Source organism: Protopterus annectens, chromosome 6.part0 (genome assembly GCF_019279795.1).
Source record: "Protopterus annectens isolate FY-2018-M chromosome 6.part0, PAN1.0, whole genome shotgun sequence".
Classification (NCBI taxonomy): domain Eukaryota; kingdom Metazoa; phylum Chordata; order Ceratodontiformes; family Protopteridae; genus Protopterus; species Protopterus annectens.
In genome coordinates this window covers 1,027,684,516-1,027,702,749 of record NC_056737.1, presented here as the reverse complement: position 1 = coordinate 1,027,702,749, position 18,234 = coordinate 1,027,684,516, and the positions used below count along the sequence as shown (strand labels likewise).

Genomic DNA, 18,234 nt, shown 5'->3' with positions numbered 1-18,234 from the left:
ATGCAGCTCGACTGAAGAAACTCCAGTTGTACTAGGTTGCATACCACCTACTCAGAGGTGATCCCTGCCTGACATACAAGGCCATGTCAAACCCAGAATTGATGAACATGCTCCACCTACGCTCTAGGGATCTAAACCTCACCACAACAATAAATAGGACGTGCTGGAGGGATAGATTCCTGTCCCAGAGACTACCCATACTTTGGAACAAGATCCCAATCTACATTAAGCAGAGCTCCTCGCTAACACTCTTCAAAAGAAACCTTGATGAGTCAATGGGAATCTACCTTAAGCAGAGCTCCTTGCTAACACTCTTCAAAAGAAACCTTAATGAGTCGATGGGAAACAGAAAGTTTACCTCGGGGATCACTTCAGTGGCTCTGCTGGACAGAGGCACAGGGAACTAATCTAAGGGGGCGGCGAAAGCCAACACATTCTGGCTAGACTTATAAATGCCTTTGGGCAGATAGCCTAGTACCCACCTATGAACCTATAAGAGCAAATTCAGAAATGAAAGGAGTACAACTTGGATACAATTTAAACTCAAAAATATTTTTATTTGCAGACAATATTTTATTGACATTAACAGATAACAAAAATCCTCTTAATTCCCTTTTTAAGTTTATCAAAAAATTCCAGTCTAAATCAGGTCTTACATTTAATGAATATAAAACAAAAATTTTATTTATAAACTCTAATATTACCAATATGTCAAAAGAGTATTCTAAATATTTTATTTTATTTATTTATTTAAAATTTGCATACTGGGAAAGTCTGACTTAGAAAGAAGCCAATTTTTAGTGGAAGCCTGGGGAAAAATGCTCCAAATGCATGTCTTTGTAACATGGGGGGGGGGACCAGAGCACCCAAAGAAAACCCAAATGAATGCAGGGAGGACATGCAGACTCTGCACAGAAGGCACCCCATCCAAGAATTGAAGTAGAGTTTGCTGTGAGGTGAGAATCCAGCAGCTGCACCATTGCACCATCCAATTTATAGTTAATGATGATAAAATAAAATATTTAGGAATATTATTAACTAAAAACATTAAAGATATAATTAATATAAATTATAATGATAGTTTAGATAAAATTAAAACTCTTATTAATAAATGGAACAAATTATTGTTTATAATACAAGAGAGACTTTTAATTATAAAGATGATAATATCACCAAAATACTATATATAATACAATCTTTAGCCCTGTTTATTCCTAAACAACATACAAGAGCTTTAACTACCCTAATACTTCAATTTCTTTGGCATCCTAACAGACTTAGGTTAGCACTTAAACATCAACAAAGAAGCTGGACCAATGGAGGGATATGTTTACCAGATATAAAATTATATTCTTCTGAAGCCATTATAAAAACAATTATTTCTTGGACAAATAAGAATTATTCTGCTAAGTAGAAAGACATACAAGAAAGTATCCTTATAAAAATAATCAACTAATCTATAACCGCTATAATAAAATTACTAGCAATAGTTTTCTTTGGTTATTGAAAGATTATATATTGGGATATCAAAATATATTAATACATTCAACCTACATCGCTATGAAAATCTCCAACTTTAGGAATATTGTTTATAGAAAACCTGAATATAAAGTCTGGATATTCTTAACATTTCCTACAGCATATACACAAAATAATGTTATATCATTCAATACACCTACAATAAACATTTTTAAAGAAAAACAGTTAATATTTTGGTTTCAGTTAATGGACAAAGAAAAAATGCATTTGCTAGATTGTATATTAAGTACATTTAATTTAAATAGTGAAATGTGGTTAAATATTCAAAAGTGGAGAAATGCTATAGAAAAGGGACTAACTTTGATGAAAGCATCAATAAAAACGGAGATTCCAAAATCTATAGAACTTTTGATCTTATTGATCCACCAAAAATTTCCAGAGAAAGGATGTTTATCCAATATTTATAAAGTGATTAAAATTAAGTCAGATCTTTGTAAAGATAATTATTGGGACTACTTTATAACTATTGGTAATTATTATCCAAGTGAAAGTGAGAAAAATGATGCTTACATCCTCTGTACGAACCACAATGTCATTAAGTTGCAAATTATTTTCATGGAAATTTATACACAAAGCTTTTATTACACTTCATAAAATAGAATTGATGTCTAAAAAGATAGTTGGTTGTTGGAGATGTGGGTTAAAAACAAATTACTAATCTTGTTTAACACCCCAGTTCCTGCATGTGTTAAGAAAATTGACTATTCTCTTCAATGGACCCTTTTAACAATCGCGAGGAAAGTGATAATAAAAAATTGGAAAAGCACTTCTACTCCAACAATGAAAAAAATTTCTAACATTGCAACCAAAACCTGTCAATTAGAGATTTTTATCAATTAAAGAATGAACCACTAGAATAACCGCTGCTTTAAATTCATGTATGAAACTCAAGAAATTGCTGGGGGCATTAAACCAGTCATGATATATAAATTTGTTAAATACTTGATTTGTTATCTTACTTATATAAGTAGACACTTTGTAAATAATTGATTTTGTGTGTCTGTGTGTGTGTGTGTATGTGTGTGTGTGTGTGTGTGTGTGTGTGTGTGTGTGTGTGTATCTGTGTGTTGTTTTATCAATAATTAACTTTTATGTAACAATGCAGTTTCTATATATACACTATTATACCTTTTGTTATTTATTTATAATTTGTAATAATAATTAGAAAAAAACAAAAAGAACAGGCACAGTAAGCCTTCACTTAGCAATTCCTACTTCAGATGGGCAGAGGCTACCCTCTCCTCCCACTAGAGTATAGACCACAAACCTTCTTAATGTAAAATAAGTGTCCTGAAGTCCTTAAACCAAAACTAAGAGACTTGGAGTAACAATTGCAATTTAATCAGGCTACTAACAAGCAGTAATAAACACAGCAAAATAAACGCAACTGAACTCTTTTAAGAACAAGCAGCAAAATCAAAATAAAGTAAGAAGAGACACAAATACAGTAAAAGCAAATGATCTCACTATACTCAACAGAATGAGCTGATGTGATGGGACTAGGAGGTGTGGCCAATATCAAGTTTATAGTAGAGGTGGCAAACTCAAAAGCCACCAAGTTTTAAGAATGCAACAGTTGAGTAGGTGGGTATGAAAAATGAAAGGGAAACAGAATCAGAACAGAAGCAAGGGTTCCTGCAGTAAAACTTGGAAATAAGTTCACCAACCCTGAGTTATGTTTACAAACACATATTTTGCAGAATACTGTTAAAACAACAACCTAAGAGCAGTACAGTATCAAGAAGACGGAGTTTCCAAGTTCAGCCCATGTGCTCAGGTCTTTAACTGCATTTTCTTTTTAAAATGGAATATTGACAATGATTTTTGCTGGCAGTGGGACGTCTGCCAAATAGAAAAATATTGATTTTTTTAGCATTTAATTTAACCCCATTTTCAATAGAACAGACATTTATAAGTGTAAGTTTCCTTTTGAGGGCTCCTCTGACAGAGTGGTATTAGACAATTTCCTTAGTTTGCAGTCATGCACAAACCTGCTTAAGCATAGGTTTTGTTTTTTACTATGTAGTTCAGAGAAGTGAATACTGAACAAAAGTGGTCCTAGCAGTAATCACTGAAGGACACCACTTATCAGCTTTATTTTCTTTGATATTGGGCCTGTCATGTGCACTTTCTGGGTTCTGTCTTTTAGCAAATTTGATATCCATCTTAGTACATAGTGGCCCATTTGTAATACATTAAGCTTATTGCCAATGCTACCATGGGGATTGGTGTCGAATGCCTTGGCCAAATCAAGGGAAAAGTGAACAGTGTGGCCACTGTCAACAGCTTGTGCAACCTTCTCAAATAAATTAAACAGTTTCATTAGACAGGATCTACCATTAACAAAAGCGAGATACTGTATTGATCTCATGTTACTGATGCATTATTACTAATTTCTGATGTAATTTTTATTGAGTTGCCATTTATTTTTATAGAAACTTACTCCAGCTCTGTGACACACACAGTGAGCCTGTGAACATGTGACCCAGCTAAAAGTGGTTCCAGTTAAACTTTTTTTAACTTGAATTAATCAGGCCAGATTTTACTTCAGTTCTGTCACATTCTACGGCTTTCATATAAAACAGAGAACCTCACCATCAGTCTGTAAATGTACACACACAATCTGTAAATGTACACACACAATCTGTAAATGCACACACACACACACACACACACACACACACACACACACACACAAATGAACAAAAGACACAATGTGTATTGATTTCACAGCTTATGCTACCGATGCTGCAGTGAGTGAGTGAGCTCACTTATTACAAAAGTGCAGGTGTGGGATCATAGGGGGTTACTAGGCTAATGGCCCTAGAACCTTCTTAATCCTAGGCACTCAAAGGTTCATAGGATCATAGGGGTTTACTAGGCTAATGGCCCTAGAACCTCCTTAATCCTATCCACTCATAGGTTCATAGGATCATAGGGGTTACTAGGATAACGGCCCTAGAACCTTCTTAATCCTAGCCACTCATAGGTTCACAGCATCATAGGGGTCACTAGCATAATGGCCCTAGAACCTTCTTAATCCTATCCACTCGTAGTTTTATAGGATCGTAGGGGCTTACTAGGATAATAGCCCTAGAACCTTTTTAATCCTAGCCACTCATAGGTTCATAGGATCATAGGGGCTTACTAGGATAACGGGCCTAGAACCATTTTAATCCTAGCCACTCATAGGTTCATAGGATCATAGAGGGTTATTAGGATAATGGGCCTAGAACCTCCTTAATCCTATCCACTCATAGGTTTATAGGATCATAGGGGATTACTAGGATAACGGCCCTAGAACCTTCTTAATCCTTGTCACTCATTGGTTCATAGGAACATAGGGGGTTACTAGGGTAATGGGCCTAGAACCTTCTTAATCCTAGCCATTCATAGGTTCATAGGTTCATAGGATCATAGGGGGTTACTAGGCTAACAGCCCTAGAACATTTTTAATCGTAGCCACTCATTGGTTCATAGGATCATAGGGGTTACTAGGATAATGCCCCTAGAACCTTTTTAATCCTAGCCACTCATAGGTTCATAGGATCATAGGGGGTTACAAGGCTAATGGCCCTAGAACATTTTTAATCCTAGCCACTCATAGGTTCATAGGTTCATAGGATCATAGGAGGTCACTAAGCTAACAGCCCTAGAACCTTTTAAATCCTAGCCACTCATAGATTCATAGGATCATAGGGGGTTACTAGGCTAACAGCCCTAGAACCTTTTTAATCATAGCCATTCATAGGTTTATAGGACGATACTAGGCCAACAGCATTAGAACCTTTTTAATGCTAGCCACTCATAGGTTCATAGGACAATACTAGTCTAACAGCCCTAGAACCTTTTTAATCCTAACCACTTATGGATACTTAGGTTCATAGGGGGTTACTAGGCTAATGGCCCTAGAACCTTTTTAATCCTAGCTACTCATAGGTTCATAGGACAATACTAGGCTAACAGCCCTAGAACCTTTTTAATCATAGCCATTCATAGGTTCATAGGATGATACTAGGCCAACAGCCTTAGAACCTTTTTAATGCTAGCCACTCATAGGTTCATAGGATCATAGGCAGTTACTAGGATAACAGCCCTAGAACCTTTTTAATCCTAGCCATTCATAGGTTCATAAGATCATAGAGGGTTACTAGGATAATGGACCTAGAACATTTTTAATCCTAGCCACTCACAGTTTCATATTACGATACTAGGCTAATGGCCCTAGAACCTTTTTAATCCTAGCCACTTATAAGTTCATAGGATCATAGGAGGTCACTAGGCTAACAACCCTAGAACCTTTTTAATCCTAGCCACTCCTAGGTTCATATCATAGGAGGTGACTAGGCTAACGGCCCTAGAGCATTTTTAATCTTAGCCACTCATGCCCCAATTTTCCAAGTTGAAAATGCCCACAAGCTCGAATGGCTTTGGTATATGCTAATGTTTTGGGGTATTTACAAACTTTCCCTGTCCATATGGGCCACAGGTGACATGCAGAAAGCCAGGGGTAAATTTGTGATTTCCCATCCATTGGTCCAATTGCATTTGAATGGGTTTAGGGAAGCGGTCTGTTTCACATTTGTGGGGAGCCTGTTCCAGAGAAGGGGCAATCTCTAAGACACACACCTGCACCTCCAAGATGTTTTGTTTATGTCAGAGACAAAGTTTATATCCTTATATTGGGTCATATGCTGGCACAAATCTTCTCTAAGTGCTCCCTTTTTCAGTGTTATTTGGCTCCCCACAGCTGTCTGTAAGTTACTCCTAGTATCTTTTCTTAATCACTGGGCCTACCAAAGTAGACTTTCCTCCCCTGGATTAATGCTATCCATGCCTGAGGCAAGTGAGGAGATCAAGGCACACTGAGTCAGTGTCATACTTCTGCCAAGGAGTATTTATTTTTGTTTAAGGCATATTATTCCCTCACCCTTCATGCACCCATAGTATCTAGGGTGGTTAGCATGCAATGGGAAGTGTATCATTCACACCTCTACATACAAGTCAGAAAAGGCCCTGCACCCTTGTAGACAATATACCTTTTGCATTCCTAAGCTCCACCAGGGATCAGCTGCACAGGGATGACCAACATGTGCCTCCCTATTCGCTTCTCATTGGATGGTTGAGCTGATGTAAGCCTCTCAGTCCCCCCCCACACACACACGCACACACCGGGGTCCGTCCTGCACTCAAGCTGCCAAGTTAATTCAGGTCATGTGGGTCTTATTCAGGACGCAATGCCTTATACCAGGGAACCAGGCCAACACATGTCCTTCTTATCACATGTGTCTGTCATTGGTAGTGGGAAGCAGAAGCATTCCAAACTCAGATTTGGTAGTTAGTTTAGTGATGATTTTTGTGGTCTCTTTAAAGAAGCCCCTATTCTTGGGATTCAAAATGTAGAGGCAGTAGTGGCAAAGGGAAGTAGGAATTCAACCAGCTGAGGTAGTAAGGGTATAGAAAATCTGTCTTAGTCAAAGGTCATCATTAAGGGTCAAAGGGAGGCAGCTATGGACAAAATGAGGCAGTGTTGGTGAAACAAATTTAGTATTAGTCAAAGGGAGGAAATGAAGGCCAGATAGAAACGGTGAATATCAAATGTAAATGCTAGCCAGAGAAGACAATTTCTTCAAGAGGAATACACTGAGGGCTCAAGGGAAACTGGAATCTAAATTCTGATTATTCATAAAAGACAAAACACAGAGAGGTTGAGGTGTTGTCAGAATACCTGCAAAAGCAGAGGCAGTCAGAGCACTTGATCCTATTGCAGAGGTTAAGAGAATAAATAAAGCACATTTTAAGTGTATAGTGCTAAAGACAACGTCTGTTTCAGAAATTCCGTGCTTGACTTTAGTGGTGTTTAATGAAAATGTATAGACTCTGTACATTCCTAGAACCAAGCTTTTAAAATCATGTAATGATTTGTCTTCCGCTCTGTATTTCCATGAAAATGGTTAAAACAAAATCACTGCCTTATGACTAAAACACTAATTTTGTTTGCTATCTAGCTACCAACATAAATGAAGCTGTGATGAAAGCCATAACTCTACTGAAAGAAGCCCATAAAAAGAAGGAAGTTCCAGACAAAAGTGCATCCATGATAATTTTCCTCACAGATGGTGATCCCACTGTTGGTAAGAAACTCAAAGAATTCTATTGCTATATTTCTTCAGTTTTCATAAACAGACTTGAATATGCGAGTATATTGTCACAAAATAAATATCCACACACACACAATCTCTCAAACTCATATAAACATATACTTGTTCACATACATATATATGAATCTCAGAGACACATATGCATACACAGATGCACACATGGTCATATAGGCAAACGAATACACATACCATCACACACTCATGAATACACATACACATGCGTGCACACACACACACACATACACACGCACACACACACATACATACACATGCTAATACACTGACAGAAACCAGAAACACAGGTAGTTTTGCACAGTGAGAGAAGCCAATTCTATTCAACTCTCTTCTTACAAAATACTGCAGATGTGTTTAGTCTTATGTAATTCCCTACAAACTCCACTCCCCCACTTTTTTGAATATGGGTAGTTTAATGAAAGGGAGAAAATCTGAGATCCCCTGATATGGCAGACTATTAACTCACTGTGACATGCAATGCTTTGTAATAATGCCCAGCTGCAGGCCTCTGTAAAGCAGAATTTGCCGTGCCTAGCGTTAATGAGCTCTCTTCTGATAGGTTTTATCTTTTGCTATGTAGACTCATGATATTAAATAATATGGTATTTTTCAAATTTGACTTCTACTATTGATCACTGCCCAGATTTAATTTTTCCAAATGCTTGGTGTTTGCCAAGACTACTCCTCTAAGCACCCCTAATGTATCCAAATTTGCCTCATTCTATAGCTGATATAGGGTAACCTGTACTGCTAACATAGTAAGTACACTTGGAAATTCTTTTAACTCTGTTACTCCTACTACCAAAGGAATTACCTCTGTATCTTTATGTTACTTTGCTTTAGTATCTGCTTTCATCTCTCGATGCTTTGTAACTTTTTAGATGTCAGTATGCAGGAGAGTATTTTTATTAGCTGCAGCATTAATAGTATTTAACATTTAATGGTGCTTTTTTGTTTACAGAATTACAATATTTAACTTTTTAATAGCTGGTATTGGATGATTCTCTGAAATCATTACTTTTTTTAACTTCAGCAATTATTTGTTTTATCTTAAAGTGTTTCTCAGATTCCTATATATTGCAATGTCTGCACAGTCTCCACTGCAAAAGTGTTGCCAAATTATCAAGACCTTTAGTTTAGTGTTTTACAAAGTTTTTTCATGATGACTGGACAAAAAAAGTGTGTGATACTTCATCCCAGAAAATGGTTTTAATACAATTACCATGCTTGTTGCATGTCTTTTAGAAGAGGAATGGAAAAATACAGCAAATTGTTCCAGTTTACTGGCTATGTAGTCAATATGCCTTATGAATTTATTTTTATTGGGTATCTCTGAGTGCATACCTATATTGGGGAAAGTGGTTCAGCATTACTTCCCTGTGGGCAACTGTCAGAGTTCACATCTCCTAACAGTACCCAGGGTCCTAATTTATCTTCAGTGGCAGGTATCAAGGACCCTCCTCTGGTTTGTCCTAGGGCTTTATACTCAAATGTGATATGACTTCCTTGGCAGTTCAGTTATGGCTCACCAGCACTTAGTTATGCTAGGTGGCTGCTAGTATTTGGGTCTATGATGAGTTAATATTTCTAGTTAGTGAGTTCAGTTTCATCATGAAAGGTTTTTGCTTTGCTCAGCCAATTTCCTCTGTAACACACACACACACACACACACACACACACACACACGCACACATGCACATGCACACACACACACACACACACACACACACACACACACACACACACACACACACACACATTAGACCAAATAATGGACTTACTTCTCATAATGGTATTTAATGTCCTCGGACTTTGTGGTGGAACAACTCTTTTGGTACATCTTCTTCTTAGTTCACTTTGGCCTTGGCCTGTCACATTACAGTCCCTCTGATTCTGAACTGAAGGTTCTTCACACTACCAATCATATCAGTACTGAATTCTTTTCATCAATGATCTTTAGTTCCCTTCAGTGAATGGTTATGATTCATTAGATGCCTTAGTTAGTGATTATATTGACTCGGTTTTCCCTGACTTTGGATTCCAAACCCTAGTTTGTATTCAGCTAGTAAATGAAAAGAGATGTGAACCCTGGCTTGATCACAATCTTAATTTCATATGTAGAGATGGACACATGTTGGAGCATTGTTGGCACTCAGAAGGACTATGGAATGACAAGCTTGAACTTATTTATTTATTTATATTTGTTGACCGGGAGTGTCCGACTGGACATAGGTCCATTTTCAGCGGAGGCCTGGGGAGAAAAGCTCCACGGTTAAAATAAACAGACAGTTGTTACATTGGATTACATAGCAATTAACAGTTTACATAGCAATTAATTACAACATATTTACAGATGAAGAACATAGTACATCAGTAGACAACTAGAATCTTTATCTGTGAAGTACATAACAGACATTAACAAACGTTACAAGAAAAAGTTCCTGCTGTGTAATAAGTACTAGGCTTATGAGCATCTGAGCTTGCTATAATCAAGGTAGTTAGTGGAGTGGAAAGAAAGGTAGTGGTTGGATGGGGTGGGTGATATTAGAGTGGGAGTTGCAAGGGCATAGCCAGCATGTTTTTAGGTGCGCATTTAGTAAAGTTTTGAAGTGGGTGTATGATGGTATGGAAGTAATTGTGGGTGGGAGGGAGTTCCATAATTTGGCTATGGTGCAAGAGAATAGTGCTTTACCAGCAGAGTTATTGGCTTTAGTGATCTGCAAGTGATTTTTGTTGCTGGATCTTAGTGGTCTGGTGGTGCAATAGGGTTGGAGTAGATTCTTGAGGGATGGGACATTTAGTAGATGGTTTACTGGTTTGTGGGCGAGTGAGAGTTGATACCATTGAAGGAGGTGAGGGAGTTCAAGTCATCCCAGTTCAAAAAGTGAGAGGCAGTGGTGACTATGGTAGGATGCCCCTGTGCCGAATTTGGTGATTTTGTTGTAGCGGGTCTCTAGCTTGTTTAGATCGCATTGCCTTAGGTTGGTATATATTGGAGAGGCATAAAGTAGGGTGGAGATAAGGTGGGAATTTGTTACTGAAATCTTTTCTGCTTTGGTGAGAAGTTGCTTATTTCTGTATAATGCTCCTAGTTTTTTGTGGACTTTTTTATGGTCATGGATATGTGAATGTCAAATTTTAGTTTATTTTCTATTTATATAGTGGTGTTGTCTTTTTCTGTAATGTTAAAGTGAGAGTTGTTTTGAGTATGTTTGGTGAGTTGGAAGATGAGTAGTTTAGTTTTGTTTGGGTTGAGTATTAATTGGGCATCGGATAACCAAGTTTCAACAGAGGAAAAGGCTTCCTGTGTGACTTTTTCCAGTTTGGGTAGGGACTGGGCTGAGCAGATGATGGTTGAGTCATCTACGTATTGTATGAATGTGCCATGTTTGATGGCAGAAGCTAGATTATTGGTGAAAGCAGAGAAGAGTAGGGGTCCAAGGATGGATCCTTGGGGAACCCCTATGGAAACAGGTAGTTGGGGAGATATGTAATTCTGCCATACAACGGATTGTTGGCGGTCAGACAGGTAACTCTGAAACCAGTTGGTGACTGATTGTGAGAAGGATAGGTTATTGAGGACAGAGATAAGTTGTTTGTGTGGGACCATGTCAAATGCTTTAGATAGGTCTAGGAAAGTAACAGAGGAGAGATAGCCATTGTTTTTATGCTGAAGGATAGTGTTAGTAAAGGAGAGTAAGGCAGTGGTGGTGCTATGGTTTGGTCGGAAACCATGCTGAGTATTGGAAAGGAGGCTGTTAGTAAGGAGGTGGTCTGAGACCTGAGAGTGCATGCATCTCTCTAGTATTTTGGAGAGTGGAGAGAGAATATCTATGGGGCAGTAATTGGTTAATTCTGTGGAGGGTCCACCTTTTTGGAGGGGAATTATATGTGATACTTTCCACAATGTGGGAACGTACCTTTCTGACAGAGATCGGTTAATCAAGATGGATACTGGGTAGGCCAGAGCATCAGCTGTGATTTGTAGGTATTCACTTGGGAGGTTGTCTGCTGCTAATTTGGTGGGCTTAAGTTTAGTTAAGAGTTTTTTATATTGGAGGTAGGTACAGGAGAAAAAGAGAAGGCAGTGGGGAGATTACTAGTTGAAGGTGTGGGTTGGAGGGGAGGGGGGTTGTGTTGTTTAGCTAGTGATAGTATGGTTTGTGTGAAGTGTGTGTTAAATGAGGTAGCAATATTTTCTGAGGAGTGAGGGATGTTAGTAGAAGGGGTACTGACATTACCTGGGTGGGGGATGGAGTTTATGGAGGACCAGAATTGTTTGGGGCTGTGTTGGGAGGAGTCTAGGGCAGACTGGTAGTATTGGAATTTGTCCTGTTTTATTAGCTTTTTGACTCTATTGTGTAGTTCTAGAAATTTCTGTCTACTTGAGGGGGTTTTGGTTTTGTGCCAGTGCTCCCAGGTTTTATCCCTATTTTTCATTTCTGACTTAGTGGTTTTCTGTAGCCATGGAGAGGGTTGTGCTTTTATTCTGGAAAGTCTTATGGGGGCATGGTAATTAAGGATGCTCAGGAAGGTAGTATTAAAAAATTCAACTGCGGCATCAAGACTGAGGTACTTTAGAGGATGCCAGTTATATTCTTTGAGGGATGAGATAAATGTGAGTGGGTTAAAGTTTAGTTTTTTACGTATTTGACGGTAGATGACAGGTTTAGCTTGGTATAGGTATTTTTTGAGTAGGAATGTTGGGGAGTGATCACTGAGGCTATCTGATAAGCAGCCTGTATATATGACTGGGGGCTCTTACTGACTAGTATCCAGTCCAGGGTAGTGTGCTTGCTGGAGTTTTTATTTATCCTGGTTGGTGACTGGACTAGTTGGGTGAAGCCATGAAGGTTTACATGATGGGTTGGATGGTTGCCAGAACAGGATTGCCAGTCAATATTGAAATCACCTAAAATGATAGTTTCTTGGGGGAGATGGTAGGTAGACCAGCTGAGGAGGCTTTCTAGTGGAGGGATGTTTTGGCCAGGTGGGAAGTAGCATCCAATTATGTTGATGGTTTTGTTTTGGTTTATTTTGAGGTTGGTATATATTATTTCTTCATTGCCTATTTGTGGAGCTGATGATTATAAGATCTGGATGTTTAGATGCTGTTTAAATATTATAGCTACATCTCCTCCTTTCTTGTTTAGCCGGTCTACTCTTAGTATGCCATAACCTGCAGAGAGTATTTGCTCACTGGTAATGTGAGGTTTTAGCCAGGTTTCTGTCAGGATGACTATATCTGCGGAGTACAAGTCTATGGTGGCATGGAGTTCATGGACTTTATTGGATATACGTCTAATATTTAGGTTTAGTAGAAGGAAGTCACTTGGCTTTCTATTGGCTGTAATATGGGAGAAGTTGTGATTTCTAGTCTGATTATGAGGATTGGGGTTGGAGATGGTAGGGCCAGGGTTGGGGTGGATATCTGCACTTAGGGCTAGTTTAGATATGCAAGAGGTTATTAGTTTTCTCAGTTTTTGAATGTGTTTGTTTATAAGGGAAACTTTATGATTGTGCTCTTTGGGTAATAGGTATGGTGGGAGGGTTACTGTGTTAAGTTGTAGGGATGCTTTATGTTTGAGTAATATAGTTGGTAGAATATGTGGGGGGGTGCATAGGGATTTTTCTTGAGTTGGTGGGAGGGGAGCTGAGTGAGGGTGAGACATGAGTGGTGGTGTGAGTAGTAGTACAGTGGTAGTGGTTGAGTGGGGGAATGATGGAGCTTTGGTAGGATGTAAGATATGCAAGGAGAGTGCATGCAGTGAGCATAGGAAAGGTATGCTTGTACATGTTAGTTGAGGAGGTGTGATAGTAGTGGGAAGATGGAGGAGGTAGTGTTGGGTTAGCGCTGAGGTTGGCTATTGGAAAGATAGGAGGGGTTTGTGAGTGTAATGAAGGTGGGACCACTGGGGGCAGGAGGGAATAGGGGGCAGGGTGAGGAGCAAAGTGGGTTGAGACCTTGTTAATTGCTCTTATGAAGGGGCTGGAAGCAATCAGGTGACAGAGTTAACTGATAAATGAACATATGATAGTGACAAGGGTGGTTGTAGTTTTAAAAATGGTGCCTGACACAGGTAATATTTATTAACTTTGGGATTGTCTTAAGGTAATAAACAGGGAAGGGGGAAGGGAGAACAAGGGTGTGAGCAGGCAGTTCTTTGTACTGCTGCTAATGAGCCAAAGCAAAGACAAGTTTGTGTTTAAGAAACAATCACAATTGACCAAGGACTACTCTGAAACTGTAAGTCATTTCTTAACCATTTCTCAGGTGGAAAAACAGGATAACCTTGTATCAGTAGGCTACTGTGGTCTCAGTTTAAATTAACAAACACACAGTATTGATCAGTTATGGATACTATTTGCTAATAGAAGGGAATAAGAGGGAAAGTGGAAGATGAGTGTGTGTGTGTGTGTGTGTGTGTGTGTGTGTGTGTGTGGGGGGGGTGGAAAATGAATATTGGCTCAAACAGGTAGACACATACTCAAAGTCAGCTTTAGCTATTTGCAGACAGTTCAGACCCGGACTGCGCTTTTCTTATAAGAATGATAAAGGTGGTACCGCAGTTGAATACTTAAGAGTGGTGTTAGGTCTAAAAAAGAAGAGTACATAGAGGAGTAAGCACTTGACAAACATTACACTATATATCAAGCAGAGATCTGAATAACGGCAGGATGTCTGATCACAGACATCTCTTTAGCACCCAGTCAACCAGCAGCACGAGTTCATATGGTGGAGATATTGTACAGCCCAAGCTCTCTGACCACCAGTGGAGCCATGTCCAGCACAGAATGTGAGTTTATTGCTTGATTCTTTGCTAACAAGATTTGCCACCATTACATCTGCACTTGTTCCATCCCTACTCTTTACCTGTGTCTTGGCTGGTGTATGATATTCCTGATTATGAGAGATTCATTGTTGTCATCTCTGGCAAGTAGCTGACAACTTGCAGGCTGGATCCTTGTCCTTTAAGGATGGTGATGGATAGTCTTAATTCTCTAGGTCCAGTAAGTTATGGATGGAATATCTGCATTGGCCTTGAAAGAGGCTGTTGTCATCCTGACCCTCAGAAAACATCTGTGGACCCAAATTACTTAGATAACTACTGCCTCGTCTCTAAAGTCCCTTGATGGGAAACGCTATTGACACACCTGTCTATGAGTAACTAGAGGACTATCTTAGAGTTAGTGGACTAACATAACCCTTTCAGTCAAAATTTCATACTCACCATATCACTGCTCTCAAAAGCATTGTTAATGATGTCCTTATGGCATGTAGAATACTTTAAATAGCTTTAGTATACATGAGTCTAGGTGCCTGGTCTTTAGTGTAAGTGGTAGGTAGAATGTGGTGGTGTGTGTTTCAGAAAACCTGTTTGGTAATTGTAGGGACTGGTTATGAGAGCTTTATTTCCTATTAAAATTCATAATTTCATCTTTCTCATATTGCATCTGATTGTTTAATTCAGTTGTAAGTAAACATGCTATATTGCTGAGTCAGAGGACATCTAGTGAAGACTTAATTTGAGGTTCTAACTGTGTGAACATAACTGTGTAAGGATAAGCAGAAACAAAGTGGTCACACTCTAATGAGAATGGTATGATGTCACACTCTAAAGAGAATGGTATAAGATGTGTTGTACAACTGTAGCTCGATCTTCTTAGAAATAGTGTTGTTCTTTGCCAACAAATCATGAAATTCTCCTCCTGGTAAACAAAAAACACACGTCTGTCCACAATATGATGCCCTTTGCCTTTGGTCTTACCTTCCAAGAAGAGGAGATAGTAGTGATGAGGACATCTTCTTCACAGATGGAGAATCCACCTGTTATTTGGATTACAGTAGGGCTGATCTCACTGCTCCACAAGGAACGAGCAAATGGAACAACGCAGGAAGAATTAAGACTTAAGGTCAGTGGAGGAGGACTAAAAAAACATTCATGTTAAGTCATGCTACATTGTGATTTACTCATTTGAATAACACAGATACATATAAATTTACAGATGTGGATAGACATATGCATTGGAGAGTTAGTGTCTCAGGGTTTATGGCAGACAGATTAGAAGGCTGCAAATTTAGTCCCCATAGCAACTGCTTGGAATCATGCTCCAGTATTGAAACAAAGAACTTCCTTATAGATTATTGAAGTATTGGTGGTTGAGGGCATTTGTTCAAAAATGAAATGTTGTTGTGAATTTCACTACAGTGTCTTGTATTGTGTCAGCCAGTATTACCCCTTTCAAATCCTTCCGCACCTCAAGCTCCAGAGACATCAACCTCATTACCACAATCAACAGAACATGCTGGAGAGACAGGTTCATAACTCAGAGACTGCCCATGCTCCGGAATAGACTTCACATACATGTAAAGCAGAGCACATCACTGGCTCTCTTCAAGGAAAATCTTGATGAGTGGATTGGAAATAGAAAGTTCACCCTGGGGATCACTCCAGTGGCTCTACTTGATAAAGGTACTGGTAAATAATGTCAGGTGGCATGATGCCAGGGCATTTATACGTACAAGATTAGTAAAGGCTCTGGGCAATTAGCCTAGTACACACCTATGAACCTATGAGACCAGCAACACTACACAGTTTAGTTCTCCTGGATATCTCTGCATAATATGACACCATGAACCATGGAAATTTGATAAAATGCTTCCATGCTTACTGTGGTATTTCTGCTACAGCTTTCCATTGGTTTACTTCATACCTCTCTGACCATACTCCCAAGATTTCTCCACGTGTTAATTATTCTTCTTTGTACCTTCATGACTGTGGGGTACCAAATGGGTTCTATCTTGGGACATTCATTTTTCACCATGTGTTTGTTTCCTATAGAAGATCTTTTAAGATAAAGACGTCCTGCATACCACAGCTGTGCTGAAGACACCCATGTGTAAAGAGCCCTGCATACCACAGCTGTGCTGAAGACACCCATGTGTAAAGAGCCCTGCATACCACAACTGTGCTGAAGACACCCATGTGTAAAGAGCCCTGCAAACCACAGCTGTGCAGAAGAAACCCATGTGTAAAGAGCCCTGCATACCACAACTGTGCTAAAGACACCCATGTGTAAAGAGCCCTACATAACAGAGCTGTGATGAAGACACCCATGTGTAAACAGCCCTGCATACCACAGCTGTGCTGAAGACACCCATGTGTAAAGAGACCTGCATACCACAGCTGTGCTAAAGACACCCATGTGTAAAGAGCCCTACATACCAGAGCTATGCTGAAGACACCCATGTGTAAACAGCACTGTATACCACAGTTGTGCTGAAGACACCCATTTGTAAAGCGCCCTGCATACCAGAGCTATGCTGAAGACACCCATGTGTAAAGAGCCCTGCATACCATAGCTGTGCTGAAGACACTCATGTGTAAAGAACCCTGCATACCACAGCTGTACTGAAGACACCCATGTGCAAAGAGCTCTGCATACCACAGCTGTGCTGAAGAAACCCATGTGTAAAGAGCCTTGCATGCCACAGCTGTGTTGAAGACACCGATGTGTAAAGAGCCCTGCATAACACAGCTGTGCTGAAGACACCCATGTGCAAAGACTCCCATCTATAAAGAGTCCTCCATACCACAGCTGGGCTGAAGACATACATTTGTAAAGAGCCCTGCATACCATAGCTGTGCTGATGACACTCATGTGTAAAGAGCCCTGCATAACACAGCTGTGCTGAAGACACCCATGTGTAAAGACTACCATGAATAAAGAGCCCTCCATACCACAGTTGTGCTGAGGAAACCCATTTGTAGCCCTGTATACCAGAGCTGTGCTAAAGACACCAAAGCGTAAAGATCCCTGCATACCAAAGCTGTGCTAAAGACATCCATGTGTAAAGAGCCCTCCATACCACAGCTGTGCTGAAAACACCTATGTGTAAAGAGCCCTGCATACCACCACTGTGATGAAGACACTCATGTGTAAAGAGCCCTGCATACCACAGCTGTGCTGAAGATACCCATGTGTAAAGAGCCCTCCATACCACCACTGTGCTGAAGACATGCATGTGTAAAGAGCCCTGCATACTGTAGCTGTGGTGAAGACACCCATGTGAAAAGAGATCTGCATACCACAGCTGTACTAAAGCCACCCATGTGTAAAGAGCCCTGAATACCACCACTGTGGTGAAGACACCCATGTGTAAAGAGCCCTGCATACCATAGCAGGAATGAAGACACCCACGTGTAAAGAGCCCTGCATACCACAGCTTTGCAAAGGACACCCATTTGTAAAGCGCCCTGCATACCAGAGCTGTGCTAAAGACACTCGTGTAAAGAGCCCTCCATGAAGACACCCATGTCTAAAGAGCACAGCATACCAGCGCTGTGATGAAGACACCCATGTGTAAAGAGCCCTGAATACCACCACTGTGCTGAAACACCCATGTGTAAATAGGCCTGCATACCACAGATGTGGGGAAGACACCCATTTGTAAAGTGCCCTGCATACCAAGCTGTGCTGAATACACCCATGTGTAAAGAGCCCTGCAAACCACAGC

General features: G+C 39.7%; 1 protein-coding gene across 1 annotated transcript in view; it reads left to right on the top strand.

The window, feature by feature from the left end:
- Window positions 1-18,234, top strand: part of LOC122804652 (inter-alpha-trypsin inhibitor heavy chain H3-like) — a 1,432,534-nt gene that overhangs the window by 786,897 nt on the left and 627,403 nt on the right. The window contains exon 11 of the mRNA XM_044074635.1: window positions 7,548-7,673. Within this exon, the coding sequence (XP_043930570.1) occupies window positions 7,548-7,673 (126 nt within the window). The remainder of the gene's footprint in view (window positions 1-7,547; window positions 7,674-18,234) is intronic.